This window comes from Eptatretus burgeri, chromosome 6, assembly GCF_056783735.1.
Source record: "Eptatretus burgeri isolate ZD-2024b chromosome 6, Ebu_testis_v1, whole genome shotgun sequence".
Taxonomy (NCBI): domain Eukaryota; kingdom Metazoa; phylum Chordata; class Myxini; order Myxiniformes; family Myxinidae; genus Eptatretus; species Eptatretus burgeri.
The window spans coordinates 13,158,406-13,180,242 of record NC_140966.1 but is presented as its reverse complement, the minus strand read 5'-3'; the positions used below and the strand labels follow the sequence as shown (position 1 = coordinate 13,180,242).

The following is a 21,837-nucleotide window of genomic DNA, read 5'->3' as shown; positions in this document are numbered from 1 at the left end:
CAAGATCATAAAGGTGTGGCAACATTTGAGAACACCAACACAACACTCAAGATTTATACATGTTGTGTAGGTCATGTAGAGCTTCCTCAATGTTCTTCACAAATCGACGACAATCCTAGAAGGGATGCAGGAAAGCAAAGAGTTAGAGCACGGGAAAGCAAAACTATGACAAGAGTGAAGTTGATGGAGCACCTTCGCAAATCCCCACGCTTCTCGCCCAAAGCAAAGTTGAAAGATGTCCAAAAGTTTCCCTCAAAAATGACCCAAGATCAAATTTTATGTTAGAAATATTCTGTTTTGACCCGTGACCCAAAGTCTCCACCCTCTGAAGCATGCACAGCGCTCAAATCCAAATATATATATATATATATATATATATATATATATATATATATATATATATATATATATATATATCATCCCCCAACATTGATTGCACATACAAAGTTTCATTAAAAAATAAGATTTCAAAAGGTGCCCGTCATTGCATTTTTGGTATTTGACCTTTTGACACCGCCCCAGGCCCCCAGGGAGTGGGACCAAAAATGATACTGTTCTCGCACCTCTGTGACATGCGGTGATCATAGCTACCAAGTTTGGTGAATTTCTGTACAACTATTTAGGAGATAGCATGATGGACAGACGGAGCCGATTACAATATTCCCCTTAAAATAAATAAATAAACAAACAAACAAACAAACAAACAAACAAACAAATAGCCACTGTCATCAAAAAGTTTGGTGAATGTTACAATAAAGACATTTTATTAAACATTAAACTTGCATCATTAATGTCCTTCAAAGTACTGTAACACACACACACACACACACACACACACACACACACACACACACACACACACACACACACACACACACACACACACACACACACACACACACACACACACACACACAGTTCCTGCCAATGCCAAAAAACATTTCTGGAAGTCCTCTGTTAATCGCCTTCAGAAGAGTCGTCGTGTTAGATTTGAGGTCTTCGATCGTGTCAAATCGCTTCCCTTTCATCGTTTGTTTCAATGTGAGGAACAGCTAGGAGTCGCATGGTGCCAAGTCTGGCAAATAAGGCGGATGCAGGATGGCAGGATGGCAGGAATGTTTTTTGCCGCCAAAAATTGTTGGATGGAGAGTGACGTGTGGCGGAGAACATTGTCGTGATGGAGGAGCCACCCGTTCTTCCACTTCTCTGGTCTTTTCCGTCTGACTGCCTCGCACAAACGTTTCAGTACTTCCACGTAGAAAACCGCATTAATAGTAGCACCTTTGGGAAGAAATTTTGCATGAACCATTCCTTCCATGTCGAAGAATGCAATCAGCATGACCTTCACTTGCCATCTCGACTGACGCGCCTTTTTCACTTTCGGGGACACGGGAGTCTTCAACGGGAAGCTCTGTGCTTTTGTTTTCGGGTTATACACGTAAACCCACGACTCATCACCCGTCACCACTTGGGGTAAGAATGATCGATCCGAAACGTATCGATCAAACAAGTTGGATGAAATGAAGACACGATTTGATTTTTGCACATCTGCGAGGATGCGCAGAACAAACTTTACACTGACAGGTCTCATGTTCAAATCGTCTGTCATTATGGCCTGAACGGAACCGGATGAAAGACTGGTCTATCAACGATTTTTGGAACGGTTAAACGTTGGTTTTCATGGACGACAGCGCTGACTTGAGCGATGTTTTCATTGGTTCATGGTATTGACGGACGACCGCTTCTTCTGTCATCTTCCAGCGACACATTTACTTCCCGAAACCTTTGAAAACAGTCTTCTTTCTTGCAGCTTCATCTGTGTGGACCATTCCGAGTATTTTGCGTGTCTCTGTAGCCGTCTCGCCAATTTTAAAACAAAATTTAATGTTTGCACGTTGTTCAAACTTTAACATTTTATCCAAAAGCACCACACGCCACAAACATGTGCTCACGCAAAGCAATGAACACGGCACACTGGCGCGTAGTCAAATGGTGTCTGTGCCGTGCTGGCAAGTGAGAAGGTTAACAAAATTAGCTCCACCCACTGATGTCAACAATGTTCACATAATCAAGGGTAGCGGCACCATTCACCAAACTTTTTGATCACACCTTGCATGTGCGGGTATGTATATAATGTCTCGAAATCATGGTTAATGCGGACACAGATTAAAGCAACATGACCAAGTACTCGGTACAACAGGTGGGCTTACAAGACAAGGAACAGAAGTTTCTTGTAAACTCACCTGTTCAACTGAATATTGTGACAATCTGATTGAATGGTTTCGAGTTTACATGAAAGTTACATTTTTAAGCACCAAGTGAAAGTGAGCACCTTTAAATAATTTACTACAGCATACCTCTTGGTTTGGGGCTGGCACAAATATATCCCCCCCCCCCCACAAAGATATGTGCAGTTTATGTGAAGGTATTAAAGTTATGCATTTAAAAAACCAGGATGGTCCAGAGGTGTGTACACACACCTCTGAGCTGCCTTGCATGGGTTTGAATCTGGACTTGGCTACAAACCATCATCCTGGTGTTTCGCAGGCACGGTGGAGCTTTTGCACGCACACACATTGCTACATCAATCAAGTCCATTGGATGGATGTTAAACCAAGCATCCTGTTTGCCATCAGTTGGTGGATGTTAAAGATCCCATGGTATTTCATAAAGAGGAGGTGAACCATCACCAGCACCCTGGCAAAATTTTTAATTCCTGCTCCAACCGAAAGGGGGCACTACATCAGAGGCACAGCCAAGTTCCAGGCAATGATGGAACCAGCAGCCACATGGCACAAACAAAACGAATGATCCTCTCGTTTTGTTTTTTAATCAGAGGTGTGTGTGCATATGTTGTGGAGCCGGGTATCGGCTGCGAGCACGACCTCTAGGTGGGGCAGTAGGGTCGACTCTACTGAACACCCGGAATCTAGATCGTACCCTTCGGAAAACTCTGAGGGTACGGGTCCCTTACCAGACCGTGAACCGTCAATAATTCCACCACGTGGTACAGGGTTATTTGCCAATCTTCAAAATACCTAGAGATCCACGTGGCGAGTTACTGAGTATTCACACCCTCGACGGCCCTCGTACGAGTCGAGCCGTTAGCGTGCCCAACCTGTGCGCAACCCGAGCGGATGGTTGCCGAAGTCCCGTCGGTCCAAATGTACATTTACAGCGGCAACAGCCTTTGTAATTCACCAACACGCGCCATGCTAAGCCAATGGAAGAAACACAGCAACAAACTGATACATTTAACAAATGTATTTATTTATAATGGGGGAAATGGGGGAGCACGCAAGAAGCAGAGTTATCCGACTATAGAGATGCAAGTATGCACAGCAAAGAGCACTTAAACAATTCCTACTTACAGACGGGCCCACCAACACACACACACACACACACACACACACACACACACACACACACACACACACACACACACACACACACACACACACACACACACACACACACACACACCCAGAAGGACATGGACCTGTCCACCTCGTGTGGTTCAGCTGACACGGATGAACCAGACCAGCGGCGAGATGCGATGATAGAGTCCAGAGCTCCCTTCAGCGCTCGTCCCGGCAACCAAAACTCTCCTCTCTATTCCAAACTGTCGAGAAGGCAGGAGGTTTCTCTGCCACTTCTCCAAGTCTTCGAGTTGAACGTCAAAGCGAGGGCTGATAACTCCACACTCGTTCAACCTGCCCGTCAGATTGACCACAGCCTTGCCTGCTCGATGGTTATCAACTATCTCAAAAGCTCTCTAGTTCACCGACAGACGGCGCGCAACCGACTTGCAGTTCTTGTGGAGGAAAGATCTCTCCTCGTCCGATCGTGCCGCAACGCTATCCACTCTTCTCCGGGGGGGGGGGGGAGAAGCCGCCTCCACTGTCCCCGCTCTCCCTCACTGGAAGGTTTTGGCACGCAGAATCGCTCGTCGCCCTGTCATTGGCCAAAACAGGTGGCAAGTCCGTCGATTGGCCTGGGGGCGTGGTGACGTCATGCGGACCGCCTTTCTCACCATTGCGGGTTCTGATTGGCTGAGCGGCGGCCACCTCACTCGTAGCACGCTGATTGGTCGAGGGCCACCGCGAGGCTCCTCCTTGAACTCCGCCCACCATGGCGTCGGCCAGAGCGAGGTGAAGGTGAGGGTGATGCTGGCATTGTTGTAGTTGATGTTGGTGGTGTAAAAACAAAACAAAACCCTTGCTATCAAAATAACTTCACAGCGCATGTACATTCAATTACCCATTAAACAAGGGAAAGGGAGCTATCTATCCACATTTACTTGTCAAAATAACTGAGCTATAGGACCCTGTATATTGAGTGCTCATGGCTTCCGGATTCGCAACACATATACCTCTCGGCCATCCTGCCAGTGCCAAACCGAGATATGCACTGTGCCAAATTATTTAAATAAAGATACTCACTTTTACTTGGTGCTTAAAAATGTAAAACAGCATGAATATTGACCATGCCACAAATTTTGTAAAATCGATAGAGATACTCTTGCTTCTTCGACACTGGACTTGATTTTCCTACACCGAAGACGACTGTGTTGGGGATTTATTGGGGAGGGGTGGGAGGAGAGGGAGAGGGAGAGGCAGTGGCAGAGTGTGAGCTGCCGCTGAAATTAAATGGAAGTATTTTCTGATTCACCGGTTCTTGATTTCTGCAAACAATCAACACATCTATGTGATAAGTTACGAGATGATATGCTGCATAATCACCCACAGCTATCATACAAGTGCAACTTTCATTTGAATAATCCTTAAAACTTCAACTGCTCCAAATGAAACGCCGTGGCTCAGCCAGGTAAACTCTGGTGAAAGACAGATCAACTTGGTGGCGAGGCTAAAGGAGGCTAAAGCCGTACAGCCATTGGAACTGTGCAATCGTATTAAATGTATACAAACTACTCACAGTTAACGGGCAGGAATGCTTGCTGGACACATGAAAGTTCATCATGCTTTCCCCCACGATGGTATACGAAACTCCATAACCATCGTCGGCAACCTGCAGGTCCGAGCAGATGGGGAATAAATAAAATAAAAGTAATCATATTATACAGTCGACTTGCTCTTCTGCATTACAAGCAGTAACAGCATTTAGCAACAATTTCTCCAGTAATCAGAGGCATTTGATCATCCTTTCTTTCAACCCCAAGCAAAATGGTTATCCAGCTGCATAGGATTTACCAGGCTAGTCTTTCATCGGCCACCTTGTAAATGAGTGTTCTGTACAAGCTATGGCTATTGAACTATGGGCGAAGTTTCACAGATAATATCCTCCTGCCTCTGAAGGTCGACGGAGGTTATGTTTTCACCCGTCTGTTTCTTTGGGAGCATGATATCTCAAAAACATTATGGACGGATTCGGACGAAACTTCGTGGACATGTTGGGGGTGTGTGGCAAGGACAAATCGATTCCATTTTGGTGAAGATCGGGATCTGGATACTATAATTTTAAAGTCTTCTTCGTTCATCGGCAGCACAAGGCTATGGGGTAGCACCATTGGCTGAGGGCACATGGCTGTGCCGCTGAAGCAATGCCCTCTGCTGGTTAGGGCAGGAATTTGCCCATGGTGCTGGCGATAACTCTCCGACTCTTAACGAAGGACACTGTGGGGTCTTTTAAGGTCCACCAACGAATGTTGGCAGATGGGATGACAGTTTAACGTCCATCTGATGAAGAGGAGGAGATTGGGACCATACTCTGTGCAGAGCATTGGTGCTGCCTAAGCAGTCTCCTTGGCTATTGGGCACAATCCTGCATAGGTCACCACTCCAACACAGGATAGCAGCATGCGAGCACTCATTTTGCCAACCTCAGAAGGATGACAGGCCGAATTAACCCCACCTGGTATTAATTCAACAGCTGAGCAGGATTTGAACTCAGGACCCTCGGATCCTTAGCCCACCACTCTAACCATTAAGCCAACACCAGGAATCATCTGAGGGACGGCACACACATTGATGAATCACCCTGCCTGTAAAACAATGGGATGAGTTTATATATAGCTTGTTGGGATTCAAACGCAGGCTAGACAGCTTTGAGTTGAGTGTGCACACCTCTAAGCCATCCGGTCAGCCCAATTTTTAAGTGATTCTTCACAATTTAGAGATCGGGCCAAAAATGATCTCTAGCATGATATCTCAAAACGTCACCTTCCCAAAACGTTGGGTAGTTGACAAGAAGCAGATTAGATTTTGGTCAATGTCTGGACGCAGATCTGGCCTATCAGTGAGATACCAAATGTAAACTGCTCAGCCTGGAGCAGGTATGCGCTCTTCCGAGTGCTGTTCTTGTTCAAACTGTTGATCCGGTAGTGTTGTTCACGGTGAGCTGCTTTATGTTTTATTGTCGTGGATTTTCCTTTTCTCCCGTTCTGGTTTATTGTGCGAATTAAGTCTAACGGTGTGTTCCTGATCACATTAATTACCTCCACGACTTCAGTAACCAAATTATGCATGCTTCTTTTGACACTTGACTGTATATAAGCTAACTTAACAATTCCTTCACCCAAAACTGGCATGGCACCAGTATTCAGAAATTACAACTACACATCAGTGATAGGCATGTGATACAAACTGTGAACACCAAATTGAATGGACGTGTGATGAAACAATATAATGACTACGTCAGCTCAGTTTGTTCAGCATCCTTGTCGTTCGAACATTTTAAAAGTTTCTCAACTTGAATGCATCTTGTATGCGGTTTACATAAAAATTAAATTAAATTAAATAAAGAAAAGAACTGGATGAAACACTCACAGGAGACAACTTGTAGCTATTTAATACCCTGAATTTGTTGACAACATAAATAAAGCAAAAGTAAGAATCCTTGCTATAATTCACGGACCGGTGTGTTTGTCGGGCTACTCCTCCTACAGTTCAGGGCCAATTACATCCGGACTTACTACAGAGGATCAGCGTGACGCCATTTAATGTATTGGGGTGTTTTTATCTTTTCTGGTCTTGAGGGGTGGGTGAGGGGGTGGGATGTAAATTGTCCATATAAATGTGTATCGTGTCGCGCCGCCTTCATGTGGGGGAGGGTGTTACAAGTCTCCACCGTTTACAGCACAGTATTCCTGTCCCCACGTTTTCCATTGCAATGAGAGGTGTTCTGAATTATAAGCAGTCGGTATGTTTTTGCTTCATACACAACTTCATGGGGGTTTTGGGGGTTTTTTGCCTCTGTCAGTTGCCTATACACCGCCCAAATAAAGGTTATGCATTGCATGCTTGGTGCAAGATCGCCTGTTGGGCGGGTACTCTGCTAGTACAAATAATGTGCCTAAGTCTTCATACATATGCCTGTGAGATGCAGATACATCCATCAGACATAACTGCTGTACAGTGTAGAATAAACAAGAAAAAGAGCAATCAGTGATTGACAAAAAGAGCAAAAGAGCAAAAAGAGCAAAAAGAGCAGACCCTCGCCAGGGCTTCTTTTAAGTGGTGTATTTTTATCGGTGTTACGGTAAATCCAATATGGCTGCTGAATCACGTGACTGATGACGTCATCAATTTTTTTTCTTCTGTGGACCATTTTATCCCTAGATGACCCTCAAATTTTCATACTGATCAGATGTGGCGTTCTACATATGCAATTATGACGTCACAACGAAGATACCAATGACGTCATGAAAAAAAAAATCACTCATTCCCCATGAGGAGTACTTGTTATGTGCCAAGTTTCAATTCTTACCTTGGTAAGGTTTCAGAGATACAGAGGTCCAAAATTTTTCCGTTTTTTTTTTTCAATATGGCTGCTACACCATGTGAACTATGACGTCATAATTATCATTACAACATTCGACATGAGTAGTTGCACCAATGGTGAAAATCGTCTCAATCCGACAAGCGGTTGTGGAGAAAAACATGAAAGTTGTGTGCGGACAAACAAACGGACCCTAATGCAATACCCCCTCCTTTGTCAAGGGAAACAAGTGATTCTGTGATGCCAGGGAACCTGTACAGAAAGGACACCATTTGGCCCACAACAGCCATGCATTATCCTCTGTTAATCAAATAATGCCATTCTCTCCAATAACTCATCTTAACTGAACATCTGCCTGCCTTCATCTATCCCAGTTAATATCTAAATACACCATTTAACCAGGATATTGGCACACAAGACATGATCTTTGTAAGAGAGACTATAGTATTTAAATCACACAGCATAAATGTAATTGGGAGAGCTGCCTTTAAGTCCCCACACAAAGGAGAACATGCACCGAAATGCCACAGCCCATGTTGACACTTCCCACAGAGGAACAAATTTTGTACCAGTGACAAACAGTCATCCTTTCCGTTGCTCCTCTCAAAGTGGTGTTCTCAGCACCAACAACATTTCAATCTGCTTAACTTTGGAGACCTGATGAGATGAGATGCATCCTACTATTAATTTGCAATTGGTCACTGTCTTTGACACCAATAAAAAATTTTTAGTCGGCATCAAAAAGCTAAGGCTACAACAAAAAAATCTACGTATAATCAAACGGTTTCAAATGGAGCATCTCACTGCCATTAAAGCATTTAAATTACATCAGATGTGGCAATAAATGCGAGTTGTTGTTCCCAGCTTTCTGGCTCGATGACAGAAAACGCCATTTTCATTTTTGCCACCTCCATCCCTACCCGTGCGGTTTGCAGAACATTGCTGAACAGCAATGAACACATTGCTGAACTCCATTTAGAAGCCCGTGCGGGCACGGACAACTTCCTAGATCAAGCCGATATGTAAATCGGACAGATCTAAAAGTACTGTACGAGTACAACAAATCGAGCTCCTCGTTCTCATTTGATGAACTAATTGTAGCTCTTCAGGATTTTCAGTTGACATACTCACTCGACTCTAATCACTTAAGTTGGCTTTAACCAACCACTTAAAAAACCGAAATTATCTTAATCGCTGCACTTAAGGTGCGACACCAAAACGCAAGCCGACACACACTCACATAAACCATTTCTCATCCTTACCGGGCCAAAACCTCCTCCACATGACACGAACTCTGGATGCTTGCTGAAATCGAACAGTTTGACCTGCTGCAGGGACGTTTGACTGGTGGACAAGCGCCACGGCTCAGATAAAACCTGAGCATGCACACACGCAATCATTCTTCTTCTTTTTTTTGTTTTTCATCGGAGTTGTTCCTCATATCAATTATAATCATGTATAGAATCGTCATGACCATTCCGAATGCATCAAATTAGCCTTTAAAGGAAAGAATGCCAAAAATGATCCACTTATATAACACACAATCCAACAATATAAGTTCATCTGCTGAAGAGTATCACATTCTGATTTTTAGATCTGGATAAATAAGAACGTCACACATATATCCAAGCTGTCCATCCATTTTTCACATTTTCAATAAATCATTTAAATAATCCTCATTCTTCTTGATATCAACAAAATCCAACAAACAAAATGCAATTTGGTTTAATAGCATGCAAGAAAAGCACAACATGATTCAAATTAAATATCTCTATCATTTCGTACTTATGTGGGTGGCGGAGATAATAAAGTGTATATATATATATATATATATATATATATATATATAAAAATAAGTAAATAAATAACTCAAGGTGGCATGACAGTTGCAGTTCGAGCAAAGTGGATGTAAATAAATAAATAATGCAATGTTGTTTATTGGTTGTTGGCCTGGGAGGTACACGCACTCGCCTCTAAACTGTCGAGTCTGGGTTTGAATCCCAACCCAGCTATAAAAAGTCATCCCGGTGTTCCACAGGCAGCGTGATTCGTAAATGTGCATGCCGTCCCTCTGATGGACGTTAAACTGGGTGTCCCATCTGCAGACGATAGTCGGTGTATGTTAAAGATTCCACAGTGTCATTTGCGGAGTAGGTGAGCTATCGCCGGCACCATGAACATATTCCAAATTCAAGGTGGCATGTAGGTAGTGGTGATAAAGTGCACATAATAATTCAAAGTTATGTGTTGGTTGTGGAAATGGTAAAGTGGCTGTGCCAACCACTTCATCCTAAAGGATCATTACGAACTGCACTTAAGGTGCGATACCATGGGCAGGAAAGATGGTAAAGTGCATACAGTATAAACAAATACACCAAAGAGCTGCATACAAAATTTAAAGGATGTTATAAATGATTATATGCCTGGTGTTGGCTTAATGGTTAGGGTGGTGGGCTTGGGATCCGAGGATCCTGGGTTCAAATTTCCCTTGGCTGTTGAATTAATACCAGGTGGGGTTGACTCTGCCTGTCATCCTTCTGAGGTTGACAAAATGAGTACCAGCTTGCTGGTATCCTGTGTCGGAGTGGCGACCTGTCCAGGATTGTACCCAATAGCCAAGGAGACAGCTTCGGCAGCACCAACGTATGGTCCCAATGGAGGAATAAATGATGTGTATAGAGATTGATATAAATAGAGTTGCTAATGCGTTAAATTAGCACGAGAGAGGAAGGTTGCATCATGCTCCAGTTGAGTAACCTGGAAGCAGGGTTGCAAAAATTTATTTAAAAATAAATAAATTATTCAAAGTTGCATGTTGGTAGTGAAGATGCTCAAGTGTATCTGAATAAATAAATAATTCAGAGTTGCGTGTTGACAGTGGAGATAATAAAGTGTATATAAATAAATAACAGTTCCCAAAAAATACACCGTACTGTACTTACACAAATACACCGTACTGTACTTACACAAATACACCGTACTGTACTTACACAAAAAAAAATTAATTCCCCAAATTCCAAATTGTCGCTGATCCCAAAATTATTTGAAGTGCCTCATGCTCAAATATTATTGCGGACAAGTGCCAAATAGGATGCAATAAACGCATCCACGCTCCGGATGAACCAACAGCACCCAAAATATTCGCCCACAGCCAGGCTAACGCATAAATCATGAATGAACGAGCAACATGTGAAAGGTTCCACACATTAAAAACAAGATTCCGGTGAAGCTTCAGATGAAACGCACTTCTTTGAGAAAAGGAGAGTCCACATCAAGGTAACGAGACACAACGTAGAGGCAGAAGAGATGGCGGTCAATGCCAGCACCAGTCATGGCCAGCCTGTAGAGATTCTGGTGCTTTTCAGCAGCACGGACAAACAATGCCATTCGCTCTGCATTCTGAGGTTGCGGAAAAGTTGCTCTGTGTTACACATAATGGGAAGCAGAAATAAAAAAAATCGTGTACAATACCAACATTCTATTCGTTCAAAGGGCAGTGATGATGATTGGGTAGTCTTAAATTAAACTCCATTGGAGGAAATATTCAAAGCAAACAGGAATGCATGCCACACACTGGTGGACCTTACCGTTTGATGGGGGTCAAGCATGGCACGTACAAATGTGCAGCTCTCCACAGTGCAGGAGCGTACAGTTTCTGTACGGCCCTCACGGAACAAGCGAGTCATGGACGCCTCATAGGTGAGGCAAAATCTTCCCATGTCCTGATGTGGAAGATTCAAATGCACTGATTAAGTTCAGTCTAAAAGAGGCATTTTGCACAACACACATGTACCCTTTACAAGTGGTGATGTAAAGTTTACTGCAGCAACTATATATCATGAAAGAGTCGATACTGAAATGATCATCATTCACTATAAATGCAATCGCATTCGCAACTCAGCAGTGAATCCTCGATTTGACTCAAAGTCCATTGCTGAACTCAAATTAGCATCTCCAGTATGACATCTTTCACAATCGAGTGGACCATGCAACCAAGTCATGTTATTACCTCCACCACAGAAGGTGGACGGAAGTTATTGGGGTGGGGGAATTAACAGCATGCGAGAATGACACTAAGGGAATGTCTTTAGAAATTGTGATGAGACAACGTCTCCTATGGGATTGTCTTCAGCAATCCTTTTAGAGATCTCTCTCAGTGGAGCCCATACCTTGTAGTGTGCAAGCTGTAGCGCAATCTGTACAAAGGCGTCAGGACTAACGCGACAACTTTTCAAAAAGGATTTGCCAAATTTCGTAAATGGCAGGACGACAAAGTCCACATCATCGGCAAGAGCACGCGCCACTCCCAGCGACATCGCTATCATTTCCTGACACTGTGGAAAGAACAAGATGAGAAAGGCTGCTGCTGAGACACCAATAGACTCGGCACCATAAAAACGCAATACAAAAGTTGAGGTTTTCACACTTCACAGTTGCTGTCTTAATGGTGTAAGTGCATATTAGAAGATGCCTTTGCGGGGATGTTCCAGTTGAGTCGCCTGGGAGGAGGGATGCCTGGTGCAACGTCTCCCTTGCAGTTTCCATCAGCTAAATATCTGATGTCCAAATTCTCCATGCTCAAAACATACTGGAGGTGAATAAGCCAGGGGGGGGGGGGGTGCAGGGGAGTGGGGATTTAAAACATTGGGAATTTCCTTCCCTGGCATTTCCAAAGTTTAGTAAACTTCCTGAGTAAACTAAAAATCAAAGAAAATACAATCGACTATAATAAAGGTTAATATTCAGATTCATTTTGATAAACCACAAATGAATACAAGAACAAATAAATGTATATATATATATATATATATATATATATATATATATATATATATATATATATATATATATATATATATATATATATATAAACAGGAATTCATTAACTACCTTGTAAAATTGACACTCGACAGTACATTGGAATTCCATAATAGAGCAGTTTCCTTGTTTCATAGCATCAATATATCACATAAATACAAAACTTATCGTTACAAGATATATCAATCGTCCTTTTCATCCAAATTAATCAAAATACAAATACATCAGATTGAATCACCAATTTACTGAGATTGAAATAAAATTTATATCTATTTATTTACAAGGTACAAGGAATACCTCGATTTACGTCGAGGATGCGTTCTTGAAAAGTGCAACTTAAATTGAATGAACATTTCCCATAAGAAATACAGTCATGGCATAAAGCTGGGTGGGGGATGGGGGTGTCATAATTTTCACCTACAATATTACCTTTCTGGCTTAAACAGAGATAATTTAAACACTCATTCCAACACACATTTTTACAGTTTAAAAAAAAAATTGAAATGAAATAATTTATGAAAGTGCAAGGTGGCCATAATGTCTTGTTACCCCTTGTAAAAATTGAGGCATTGCCTTTTGTCATATTAGCTGACAACACTAATGCATTCTACAAGTTATCTATATATTACTAAAACTCTCATCTTGTATGCATTATTGTATGTTCCCGAAATACAGCCAAAACGGTACACGATAGCGCAAAAGGTTTTGGGCCACCTTACTCACCATTCTCCTGCGGTGTGCAGTATCAAGTTTCATTCAAAATTCCTGATTCACTCAAGTACTCTTCGGGAAAATTTGATCAATGGAAGAATTTGATCAATTTGATAGCCACAGGCTCACGCTATAGTATAGACAAGGAACGATTTATTTTTAAGCATAAAATAAACCGCCATTTTTTATCCAATACTTCCATGTTCATGAATAAATAAAATTGTGATTAGAGGATTACGCACAATAATTTCTTTGACTTTCTTTTTTCCGTTTTTTTTTTCACATTGACGCGCAATATCAAGTTTCGTTCAAATCCGGCAACGAAAAAAATTATTAAAAAATCAATTCCCGATTCAGTCAACTACTCTTCGGGATTATTTGATCAAAGCAAACAACCTCAACAGTATAGTTTACTGGAGGTATCTTTTTGTTTTTCTTGAAATTATTTTTTTTGATCAACCGCTGTCACAACGGGAACCAAACGGGTTCACGGGTCGTCTAGTACTACATACATTTGCAGTGCTCTTTTACAGCACATGACACAAGCCATAAGTGTCCAGTGGATCCGTTTGTGCTCCATTCTCCATCATTGACATTACAGAGAATATTTTGCAGCATGTTCTGTTGGACATTTTCCGAGGCATTTGTGAGATGATATGATTAAAAGCTAGTCTCACTTTCTTGTACGACATAATCAGTGGTTTTGTAATGCTGCTGTGCAACAATCTCTTTTATGAAGCCCCAAAAGCAATGTCACAATTTTTTACAAGGGGTGACAAGACATTGTGGCCACAATGTACAGTGCAGTAAAACTGTAAATTATGCTGTGGTGGTGGTAGACACAGGGAGGCAAAGGAGAGAGAGAGAGAAGAGAAGAGAAGAGAAGAGAAGAGAAGAGAAGAGAAGAGAAGAGAGAGAGAGAGGAGAGAGAGAGAGAGAGAGAGGAGAGGAGAGGAGAGGAGAGGAGAGGAGAGGAGAGGAGAGGAGAGGAGAGAGAGAGAGAGAGAGAGAGAGACACAGACAGACAGACAGACAGACAGACAGACAGACAGAGTTATGATCAGATGGAGGAGGGTGGCGGCAAGCAGGAAGGGAGGAGGAAGGTTGTCACATGTCATTCTTCACATCCACATGGCCAGCATATATTCTATCTTTTCCGAACAAGAGCCCCTTTGCTTCGTAATCAGTTTGAATGTTAATGGTGTAGCATGTTTAACACTTTTATAAATTGCATGTACGGTTGTTGGAGGCAAACCTCAGTGCCGACCAACTGATAGCATGATCACCACTCACCATTCTGCATACAATATCCAATGTCACCTCCAAATGTTAACTTTTACGCACTTTCTAAGCCACAGGCTCACTCTTATCACCAAGAGCACGTTTAGAACTCACGATGAATAAAATCAATGATGATATTTAATGACACAAACCACACTACTGTATGCAAAGAAATTGGAAGTATAGTACATCTGAACAGCGCAAAGGGAGATTATGAAGTACAGGACACTTTACATCGAAGTTATGTCATTCAAATCATGTGCTCAGACTTTAACACCAATTTTCCCGAGGCGCCCATCAATTGACCTTGAATTGAATTGCCAGTGGAAGAAATATTTCCATGTTTCACATGGAAAATAATAAAGTTTCAATATGAACAGTGGCCGTGGCGGCATTGTGACATACAATATTAACATGTGACTGAGGTTAAATAAAATCGGTGAGTAAAATGTTGTTTTCATGATGCAAAGATTTGACAGTATGATAATTTTACTGAAAACATGATAAATGACCCACCTGGTTTCTAGTCCACGTTAACAATCTGTGTGACAACCTGTATAACCCTACCTGTCTCTATGCTGATGATGGTATACCATCTACTGCCTGCTGGATGAAGTGAATGCCACCATTTCTCTGAGAGAAGACCTACAGAAAATCTACGAGTGTGGACAGAAATGGAATGTTCTGTTTGCAACCGAGAAATGCAAGGTTATGTCTCTCAGTGGACGACTACCAAGTGAGCATCCTCCAGAGTTCTTCATGGGTGGCAAACCCTTGCAGCATGTACACAAGCTTGACATACTTGGAGTCAGCTTGAGTTTCCAGTCTCACATGAATGCCATCACCATTAGAGCTGGACAAAGAGTGAGTGTCCTTCGCAGTATTGCTCCATACTTGGATCCGCTTGGCCGAGCCCAGGTGTACAAAGCCCATGTCCGGAGCACAATGGAATATGCTCTCATCGTATGGATGTCTACAAGTGCCATGTATTGTAAAAAGCTGGATGATGTGCAACGTCGTGCTGTACGTATCATAAAGGCCCCTTCACAATAATTGAATATCGATCCCCTACCACACAGGAGAACTGTAGCAGGTCTGCGTCTGATGTAAAGACTGCACACAGAAGAAGTTCCAGCACTTCTGAAGACCATGCTACCTCCATCATGGATTCCATCAAGGTTCACCAGAACAAGTGCTTCCTTTGGAAGCTATGCTGTGCAGTGTCTTACTGGCAAGACGGAGAGTGGTCACTGGTCACTTGTTCAGTATGACCGCAACAATACCAGTGTGGAACAGTTTACCAGATGCCACTGTAGGTCACCAAACAACATTCGGGATCAAGGCTTTCTGCTCCAGAGCACACAAATATCTTAAAGTCTAAAACAGTATATTTATGATAATGTTGTTTTGTATGTACGATTCTATCACCTTGTTTTTCTTTTACTATTAGTATTCTCTCACTTGTATTTCTGATACTCCATGCTTTTCATGGTACAAGTGGGCACCGTTTTTGTTTTGTTTTTTTGCAGTGCTTATCCGTAAAGAAGAAAAAATTGTCAATTTAAGCTTCCTTTTCCAAGAGCCTTCCTCTTGAAGGAATAAATAAATAAATAAAGAGGGGCAGGGAATTTATTTTATTCACAGAAGAATTGGTACTGTATGTGCAGCATGTGGAATAGTTTGCTATTAACAGCAGTGAATTGAAGGACAGCTCACCAGCTCAAAACAGGATTAAACAAATCCTTAGAGGCTGCAAAAGAGAGATTGGTATAAAACGATGGAGTGAATGGGCAGATACTGTTTGCATGGGTGGGGGTGCGAGTGCGTGCAGGCCTGCTGGGATAGGACTAGTTGATTGGTGCTGAGTGGTGTGTATGGCTCATATATCATTACAATGCATCTTGCACTACATAATAGATCATTTCCATTGTGGAACAGAAAGAAATGCATTATCTATGGAGACATGATGCAGACGAGATGGAGAAAAATTGCCTTTTTCCGACTCTTCTTTCGTTCTGTAAGTTTACCTACGACTTGTGTCGAACAAATGGCCAACAAAAACAAACAATTGCATGAAAGCGCGAGAAAGGGAAAGTAAGTGCAAGCTTGTTTAATTGCATGAAGTTGTGGTGACCGGAAAATTATTCATACCTCCCACATGTGTGCAATGATTGGTGCGTCTGCCCAGCTGTGCTCAGCATTCAAGCCAGCCTTGCCATTTTGGAACACAACCATGGTAAAGGATTTGTCAAACCACCTGCAAGGACAGAGCAATGCAAACAGCTTGCAACATGCCATAAACATTCTGAAGCAGCACGTATACATGCCAATGCATACCAAAACTAGAAGGGCAAACTGTAGAGTGCATACCTTCGCCACGCAATGCCTGATCCACAAAAACATGTCGGACCCAATACATTTTTGAAACATTATGCTTTATATCGTTTTTAGCCCCATCTCTCAATGGTGAAGAATCAGTTCAAAAATTAAATAATTCTCGTATCCGGATCCGGATCTTCAGCAAAATCGAATCAATTCATCCTCGTCACACACCCAACCTGTCCACCAAGTTTCATCCGAATCCGTCCACAACGTTTTGAGATATCCAACACACAAACGGACAAACAAACAAACAAACAGAAAGACGAGGGTGAAAAAATAACCTCCTTCCACCTTCAGTGGCAGAGGTAAATAAAGATTATTACAGGAGGATTTTTATCAAACTTTAATTTGAGGTGTGTCGTTGGTGTACGTGTGTGTCTACTATACATTCCGAAACTGCTGGGCGGAATGAGTTGAAAACTGGTGGTTGGAGTTATGGTGTGCCCGGGAAGATTTTCGGAGGTTGAATATGTCCCGGCGGTTCGTGTTGGGAGGGAAGAGGATCCTGCTTCTTTCATTGTAAATATGCATGGCATTGAGCCACTCCCAATGGGAGGGGGTATGACAAGTCATACTAAAATACACCAATTCTGGGAGGATTATCTTGTCTGTAAGGGCAGGTCCTTCGCTACTTCCCATCATTTGAAAATGCAAGACAAATGTGAATTTTCATACAATGAACAAGTGCATATTACAGGTGTGAGATTTACCTGGAAGTTGGATTTTTAAGAGTTAAAATGCATATTCATATGCAACACAAGAATATGATAATGTGGGCATTACTTTGACTGTGAATCTGCAAGCAATTGTGGAGAAAAATGTTGGGAAAGTAGAATTTGTTAGGGATCATCCTTGCCTTTAGAACACCAAGAATGCAAAGAACAAAGATGGTTGCCATGGCAAAGAAAGTGTGAAAAAGCATAACGAACTAGAATGGCCCTCGGTAGAGCGCATACCTCTGCAAGGTTGAACTGTTTATATTCTGTATCCTACTCACAGGCCGGATGAGCATCCAGACCTTAATCATAACTGAATTGGCTTGTTCTAGTCACCTACCCAACTCATCCACCAAGTTGTCATAATCTGTCCACAACTTTTTGAAATATCATGCTCTTTACCGTTTTTGACACCAGCTCTCAATGGTGATGAATCTCTTAAAAAAAATTAATAAATAATAAATTCTCATATCTGGATCCGGATCCTCACTAAATAGTGTTGTCTGTTAATAATTTTATGTTGCATTTCCGGATACAAGCACCAAACTTGGCAGGTGGTTAGATATGATCATCTATCAATAAATCCAGCAGTGTGTGTGTGTGTGTGTGTGTGTGTGTGTGTGTGTGTGTGTGTGTGTGTGTGTGTGTGTGTGTGTGTGTGTGTGTGTGTGTGTGTGTGTGTGTGTGTGTGTGTGTGTCCGCCCGCTTTTTCTCGACAACCGCTGGTCCGATCTAATTGAAACTTGCCAGATATATTGCTGGGGCCCTGAGGATGTGCCTTTTCAAGGTTTGATATTAATCGGACAAGTGCTTCCCAAGTTATGGCCATTTATTTCCCAAACCAATGACAAGACACGTTGTTGCGTGGGCGTGGCCGATGGGGAAGGGAAGCTCAGCTGCGTTCCCCATTACGGGTTACAACGTACGGGCTTCCGGATAATGACTTAGTGTATTCTAATAATTTCTCGATTTCTTATGCGCATTTATAGATAAACACAATGCCCCAAGTTATGATCGTTTTCATATTAGACGGTGCATAAATTTCGGTAACATCAGAGTGCTGGTATGCTCCGAACCAGGAAGTAAATTTTTTTCTCTCTCTTCTCTTCTTGTTTTTCCTTGCCACGACATTGCGAAAAGGTAAAATACGTTGGCGCTAATTGAATATTTGGGTATTAAAACTAAATTGCGAATAATCGTAACTGCGAATAATATGCGAATTTCTGGGTCACCCACGTCCAGGCACGCGAGAGCGAATAAACGGCCTGTGTGGTTGTTGTTTGTTGCTCGCGGTTTGAAAATTCATTTATAATTTTTTTTTTTTTAACAGGCACGTACTAGTAATAAATAAATCTAGAAGGGGAGCCAATCGACAAAAAGTCTTATTTTTTAAATTAATCTCACCGTAAATTATGGGTGGGGTTCTCTCATTTTTGTGGTGGAGGAATGGGGCACACCCTGAAAATACTTCAGATTTCAATGGAAGAAGCGACCCGTCTCAAACAAAATGGAGGTCAAAAGTTTGTTTTTCGGCAGGATTTGAATGCAATCAAATGATTTTCGACTACTTGGATTCGATATTGATCCTGTTATGGAGGAAGATTCATCACAGGTGAGTGATTTTATCTGTTGGACTAAAAAAAAAAAGTGATTATTTGAGAGCTTTTAGCCTAAATATGGCAAATTCATGCACGTTCATTGTCGATCGGTACACACGACACAGTACAGTCACACAGTACAGTCGTCCGATGCGATGTCAGTGGCATTTTTGATTGGGGGACTGCAATTCCGCAGTGGATGATGGTGGTTGAGAATGGGGGACTGTGGTGGATGATGGTGGTTGGCTGGGGCACTGTTGTGGATGATGGTGGTTGGCTGGGGGACTGCGGTGGATGCTGGTGGTTGGCTGGGGAACTGCGGTGAATGATTGTAGTTGGGTGGGGCACTGCGGTGGATGATGGTGGTAGAAAGGGGACTGAAGTGGATGGGGGTAGTCAGTGCGGGACTAGGGTAGATGATGGTAGTCAGTGGAGGATTGGGGTCTATGATAAGCTTTAGAACGAACATAGTACATATGGTGTAGTACATGACATGTCTAGCATATTGTGTTTGGGCTATGGACTGAAGAAATTACTTATTACACTTCCAGATTCCGAGTCTCGTCACTGACATCCAATGGAAGAAGTGCATCATCTGCCAGCGGAAAATGTATGAGTCTCTCAAATGCCCCACAAAGGACAGACAAGGTCTAGATGCTGCCAAGAAAACCTACGTGAATTTCCTCCAAAATGTTGGCGAGTTCAGGAAACTGCAATGCTTGCCCTGCAACGTTAGATTCGACCTAGATGATCTGTCTGCTTTCGTCGAGAATGGAGCATCGTGGAACAAAACGCGCTACCTAAAGTTCAACAACACCAAGCTGGACAGGGAACAAAACAGGCTGCACAAGAGATCAGCGACACGGTGTGCAACTGGTGATCCAGAACCAAGCAGGCCTAAACGCCAGCGCATTGCAACAGATGTCTGCTTTTTCTGCTTCAACGGTGGAACGCTGAGTAATTTCAGTACGATGGAGGTGGACAGGAGAGTGAGAATGATCGCCACCGAGTTAGCAGATGATAGTTTGCTCAGCAGACTGTCCGTAGGAGGGGATTTAATACCAATGGACGGGAAGTACCACACTGCCTGCCTGGTATCCAAGGCCTGCCGTGAACTGATCCGGTGCGCGTGTAGAACCGAGTGTCGACACTGCAAATGCGTGAAAGCCTCGGTGACGTGCACGCCACTGTGTGCCAAATGTCCTTGTACAAAGTAGTGAGTGAGTCGGTTTCTCCAATTCCGTTCTTGTCATAGACCCCAGAGCCTCTAAATGTACAGTGAATATTGTACATTAGGCTTATCTCAGGTAAATTTTCAAATCGTATTTAAAATCGGTATATTTGGACCAGTTTGGAGGTATGATTTTTGACTTTTTGTCTCATTCAATTGAAGTCCACTGTTTTGGGCACATACTTTTGTGTATGGGCTTGAAAATGTGTTTGACCGAGTTTTTTTTTTTGACAAATTTTCTATTTGGAATTCCATTCAAAATATTTTGTGGCGATTTTCCAGAAAAGGTATCCAACATATCACAAAGGAACCTGTTTTATGTGGAAGGATTTACTTAAACTGAGTAAATTCCGAGTGAACTAAAAATGTTCGGTTAGTGTGTTAAACGCAAAATTAGTTAATTTCATGTTTTTTTTTTTATGGTAACAAGAGAATACAAAGGAAAAAAAAAATGAAAAAAATAGGAAAATAAAAAGTGATTTCCCAAGTGATGATGTAATCCAGACTCATAAATTTTCCTGATTTTAAAAGGCCATTAGTGGATGATTAGTAAACTGCGTGTACGCATGGGGCAGTGTGGTCATGGAAAATTTGAACTGTGGAAGAATTTCATAGGAATTTAGTCAACACAATCGCATTTCAATTAAATTACTTCTTGTGAATACAGTACACAAATTACTGTAACTTGCCCATTTATCAACCGATTTTCACATTTTTGGTGCCTATTTACGCGGAAAGACATGTTCTGTAACGCTACTGCAATTTCTCCATTATATCGTTCCGTCGGATTTTGAATGTCGCCTCACGCCCTGATATGGCGAGTTTGGCGGACATCTTGGAAAATGGCGGCCAAGGGGTCATCTGATGTCAGTTTCGGTGTCATACTCGGAATCCTCGAGCTCGATTTAGTGGGGTTTGACCGAATAAGAAATATGATTTTCATTCATTTGTGCGAGTTATGATGGTTTGAAAGTGAGTTTGGCGGCCATCTTGGAAAATGGCAATTTTTCGATTGGCTCCCATTCTAGATTTATTTATTATGATCATATCTCACCATCTGCCAAGTTTGGTGCCTATATCCGGAAGTGCACAATATTATGTTAATAGCGATCTAACGGACCTCACTAAAAATTGAAATGACATTGCCATCGTCACGCAACCAAACCCATCCATCACGTTTCATCCGAATAAGTCCATAACTCTTTTTGAAATATCCTGCTCACAGACAAACAAATAGACATACAGGTGTGGCAACATAACCTCAATCTACCTTCGGTGGTGAAGCATATTGCATCCGTAACTGTCAGTCATTCCTTCCATTTGCATAGCAGGTAGAAGTTATCAGAGTATCCATTTTTAGCTC

General features: G+C 42.2%; 1 protein-coding gene across 2 annotated transcripts in view; it reads right to left on the bottom strand.

Annotated features, from left to right (window-relative positions):
* The window catches only part of CPT1A (carnitine palmitoyltransferase 1A), a 61,980-nt gene that overhangs the window by 1,360 nt on the left and 38,783 nt on the right, over positions 1-21,837 (bottom strand). For both annotated transcript variants that reach the window (XM_085884077.1, XM_085884078.1), the window contains 8 exons: positions 16,699-16,804; positions 12,209-12,325; positions 11,907-12,071; positions 11,325-11,459; positions 10,984-11,136; positions 9,000-9,113; positions 4,936-5,028; positions 1-115 (listed from right to left, as the gene is read on the bottom strand). The exon at positions 1-115 is cut by the window's left edge and continues 1,360 nt beyond it. In XM_085884077.1, coding sequence (XP_085740203.1) covers positions 47-115; positions 4,936-5,028; positions 9,000-9,113; positions 10,984-11,136; positions 11,325-11,459; positions 11,907-12,071; positions 12,209-12,325; positions 16,699-16,804 — 952 coding nt within the window. In that variant the 3' untranslated portion in view covers positions 1-46. The remainder of the gene's footprint in view (positions 116-4,935; positions 5,029-8,999; positions 9,114-10,983; positions 11,137-11,324; positions 11,460-11,906; positions 12,072-12,208; positions 12,326-16,698; positions 16,805-21,837) is intronic.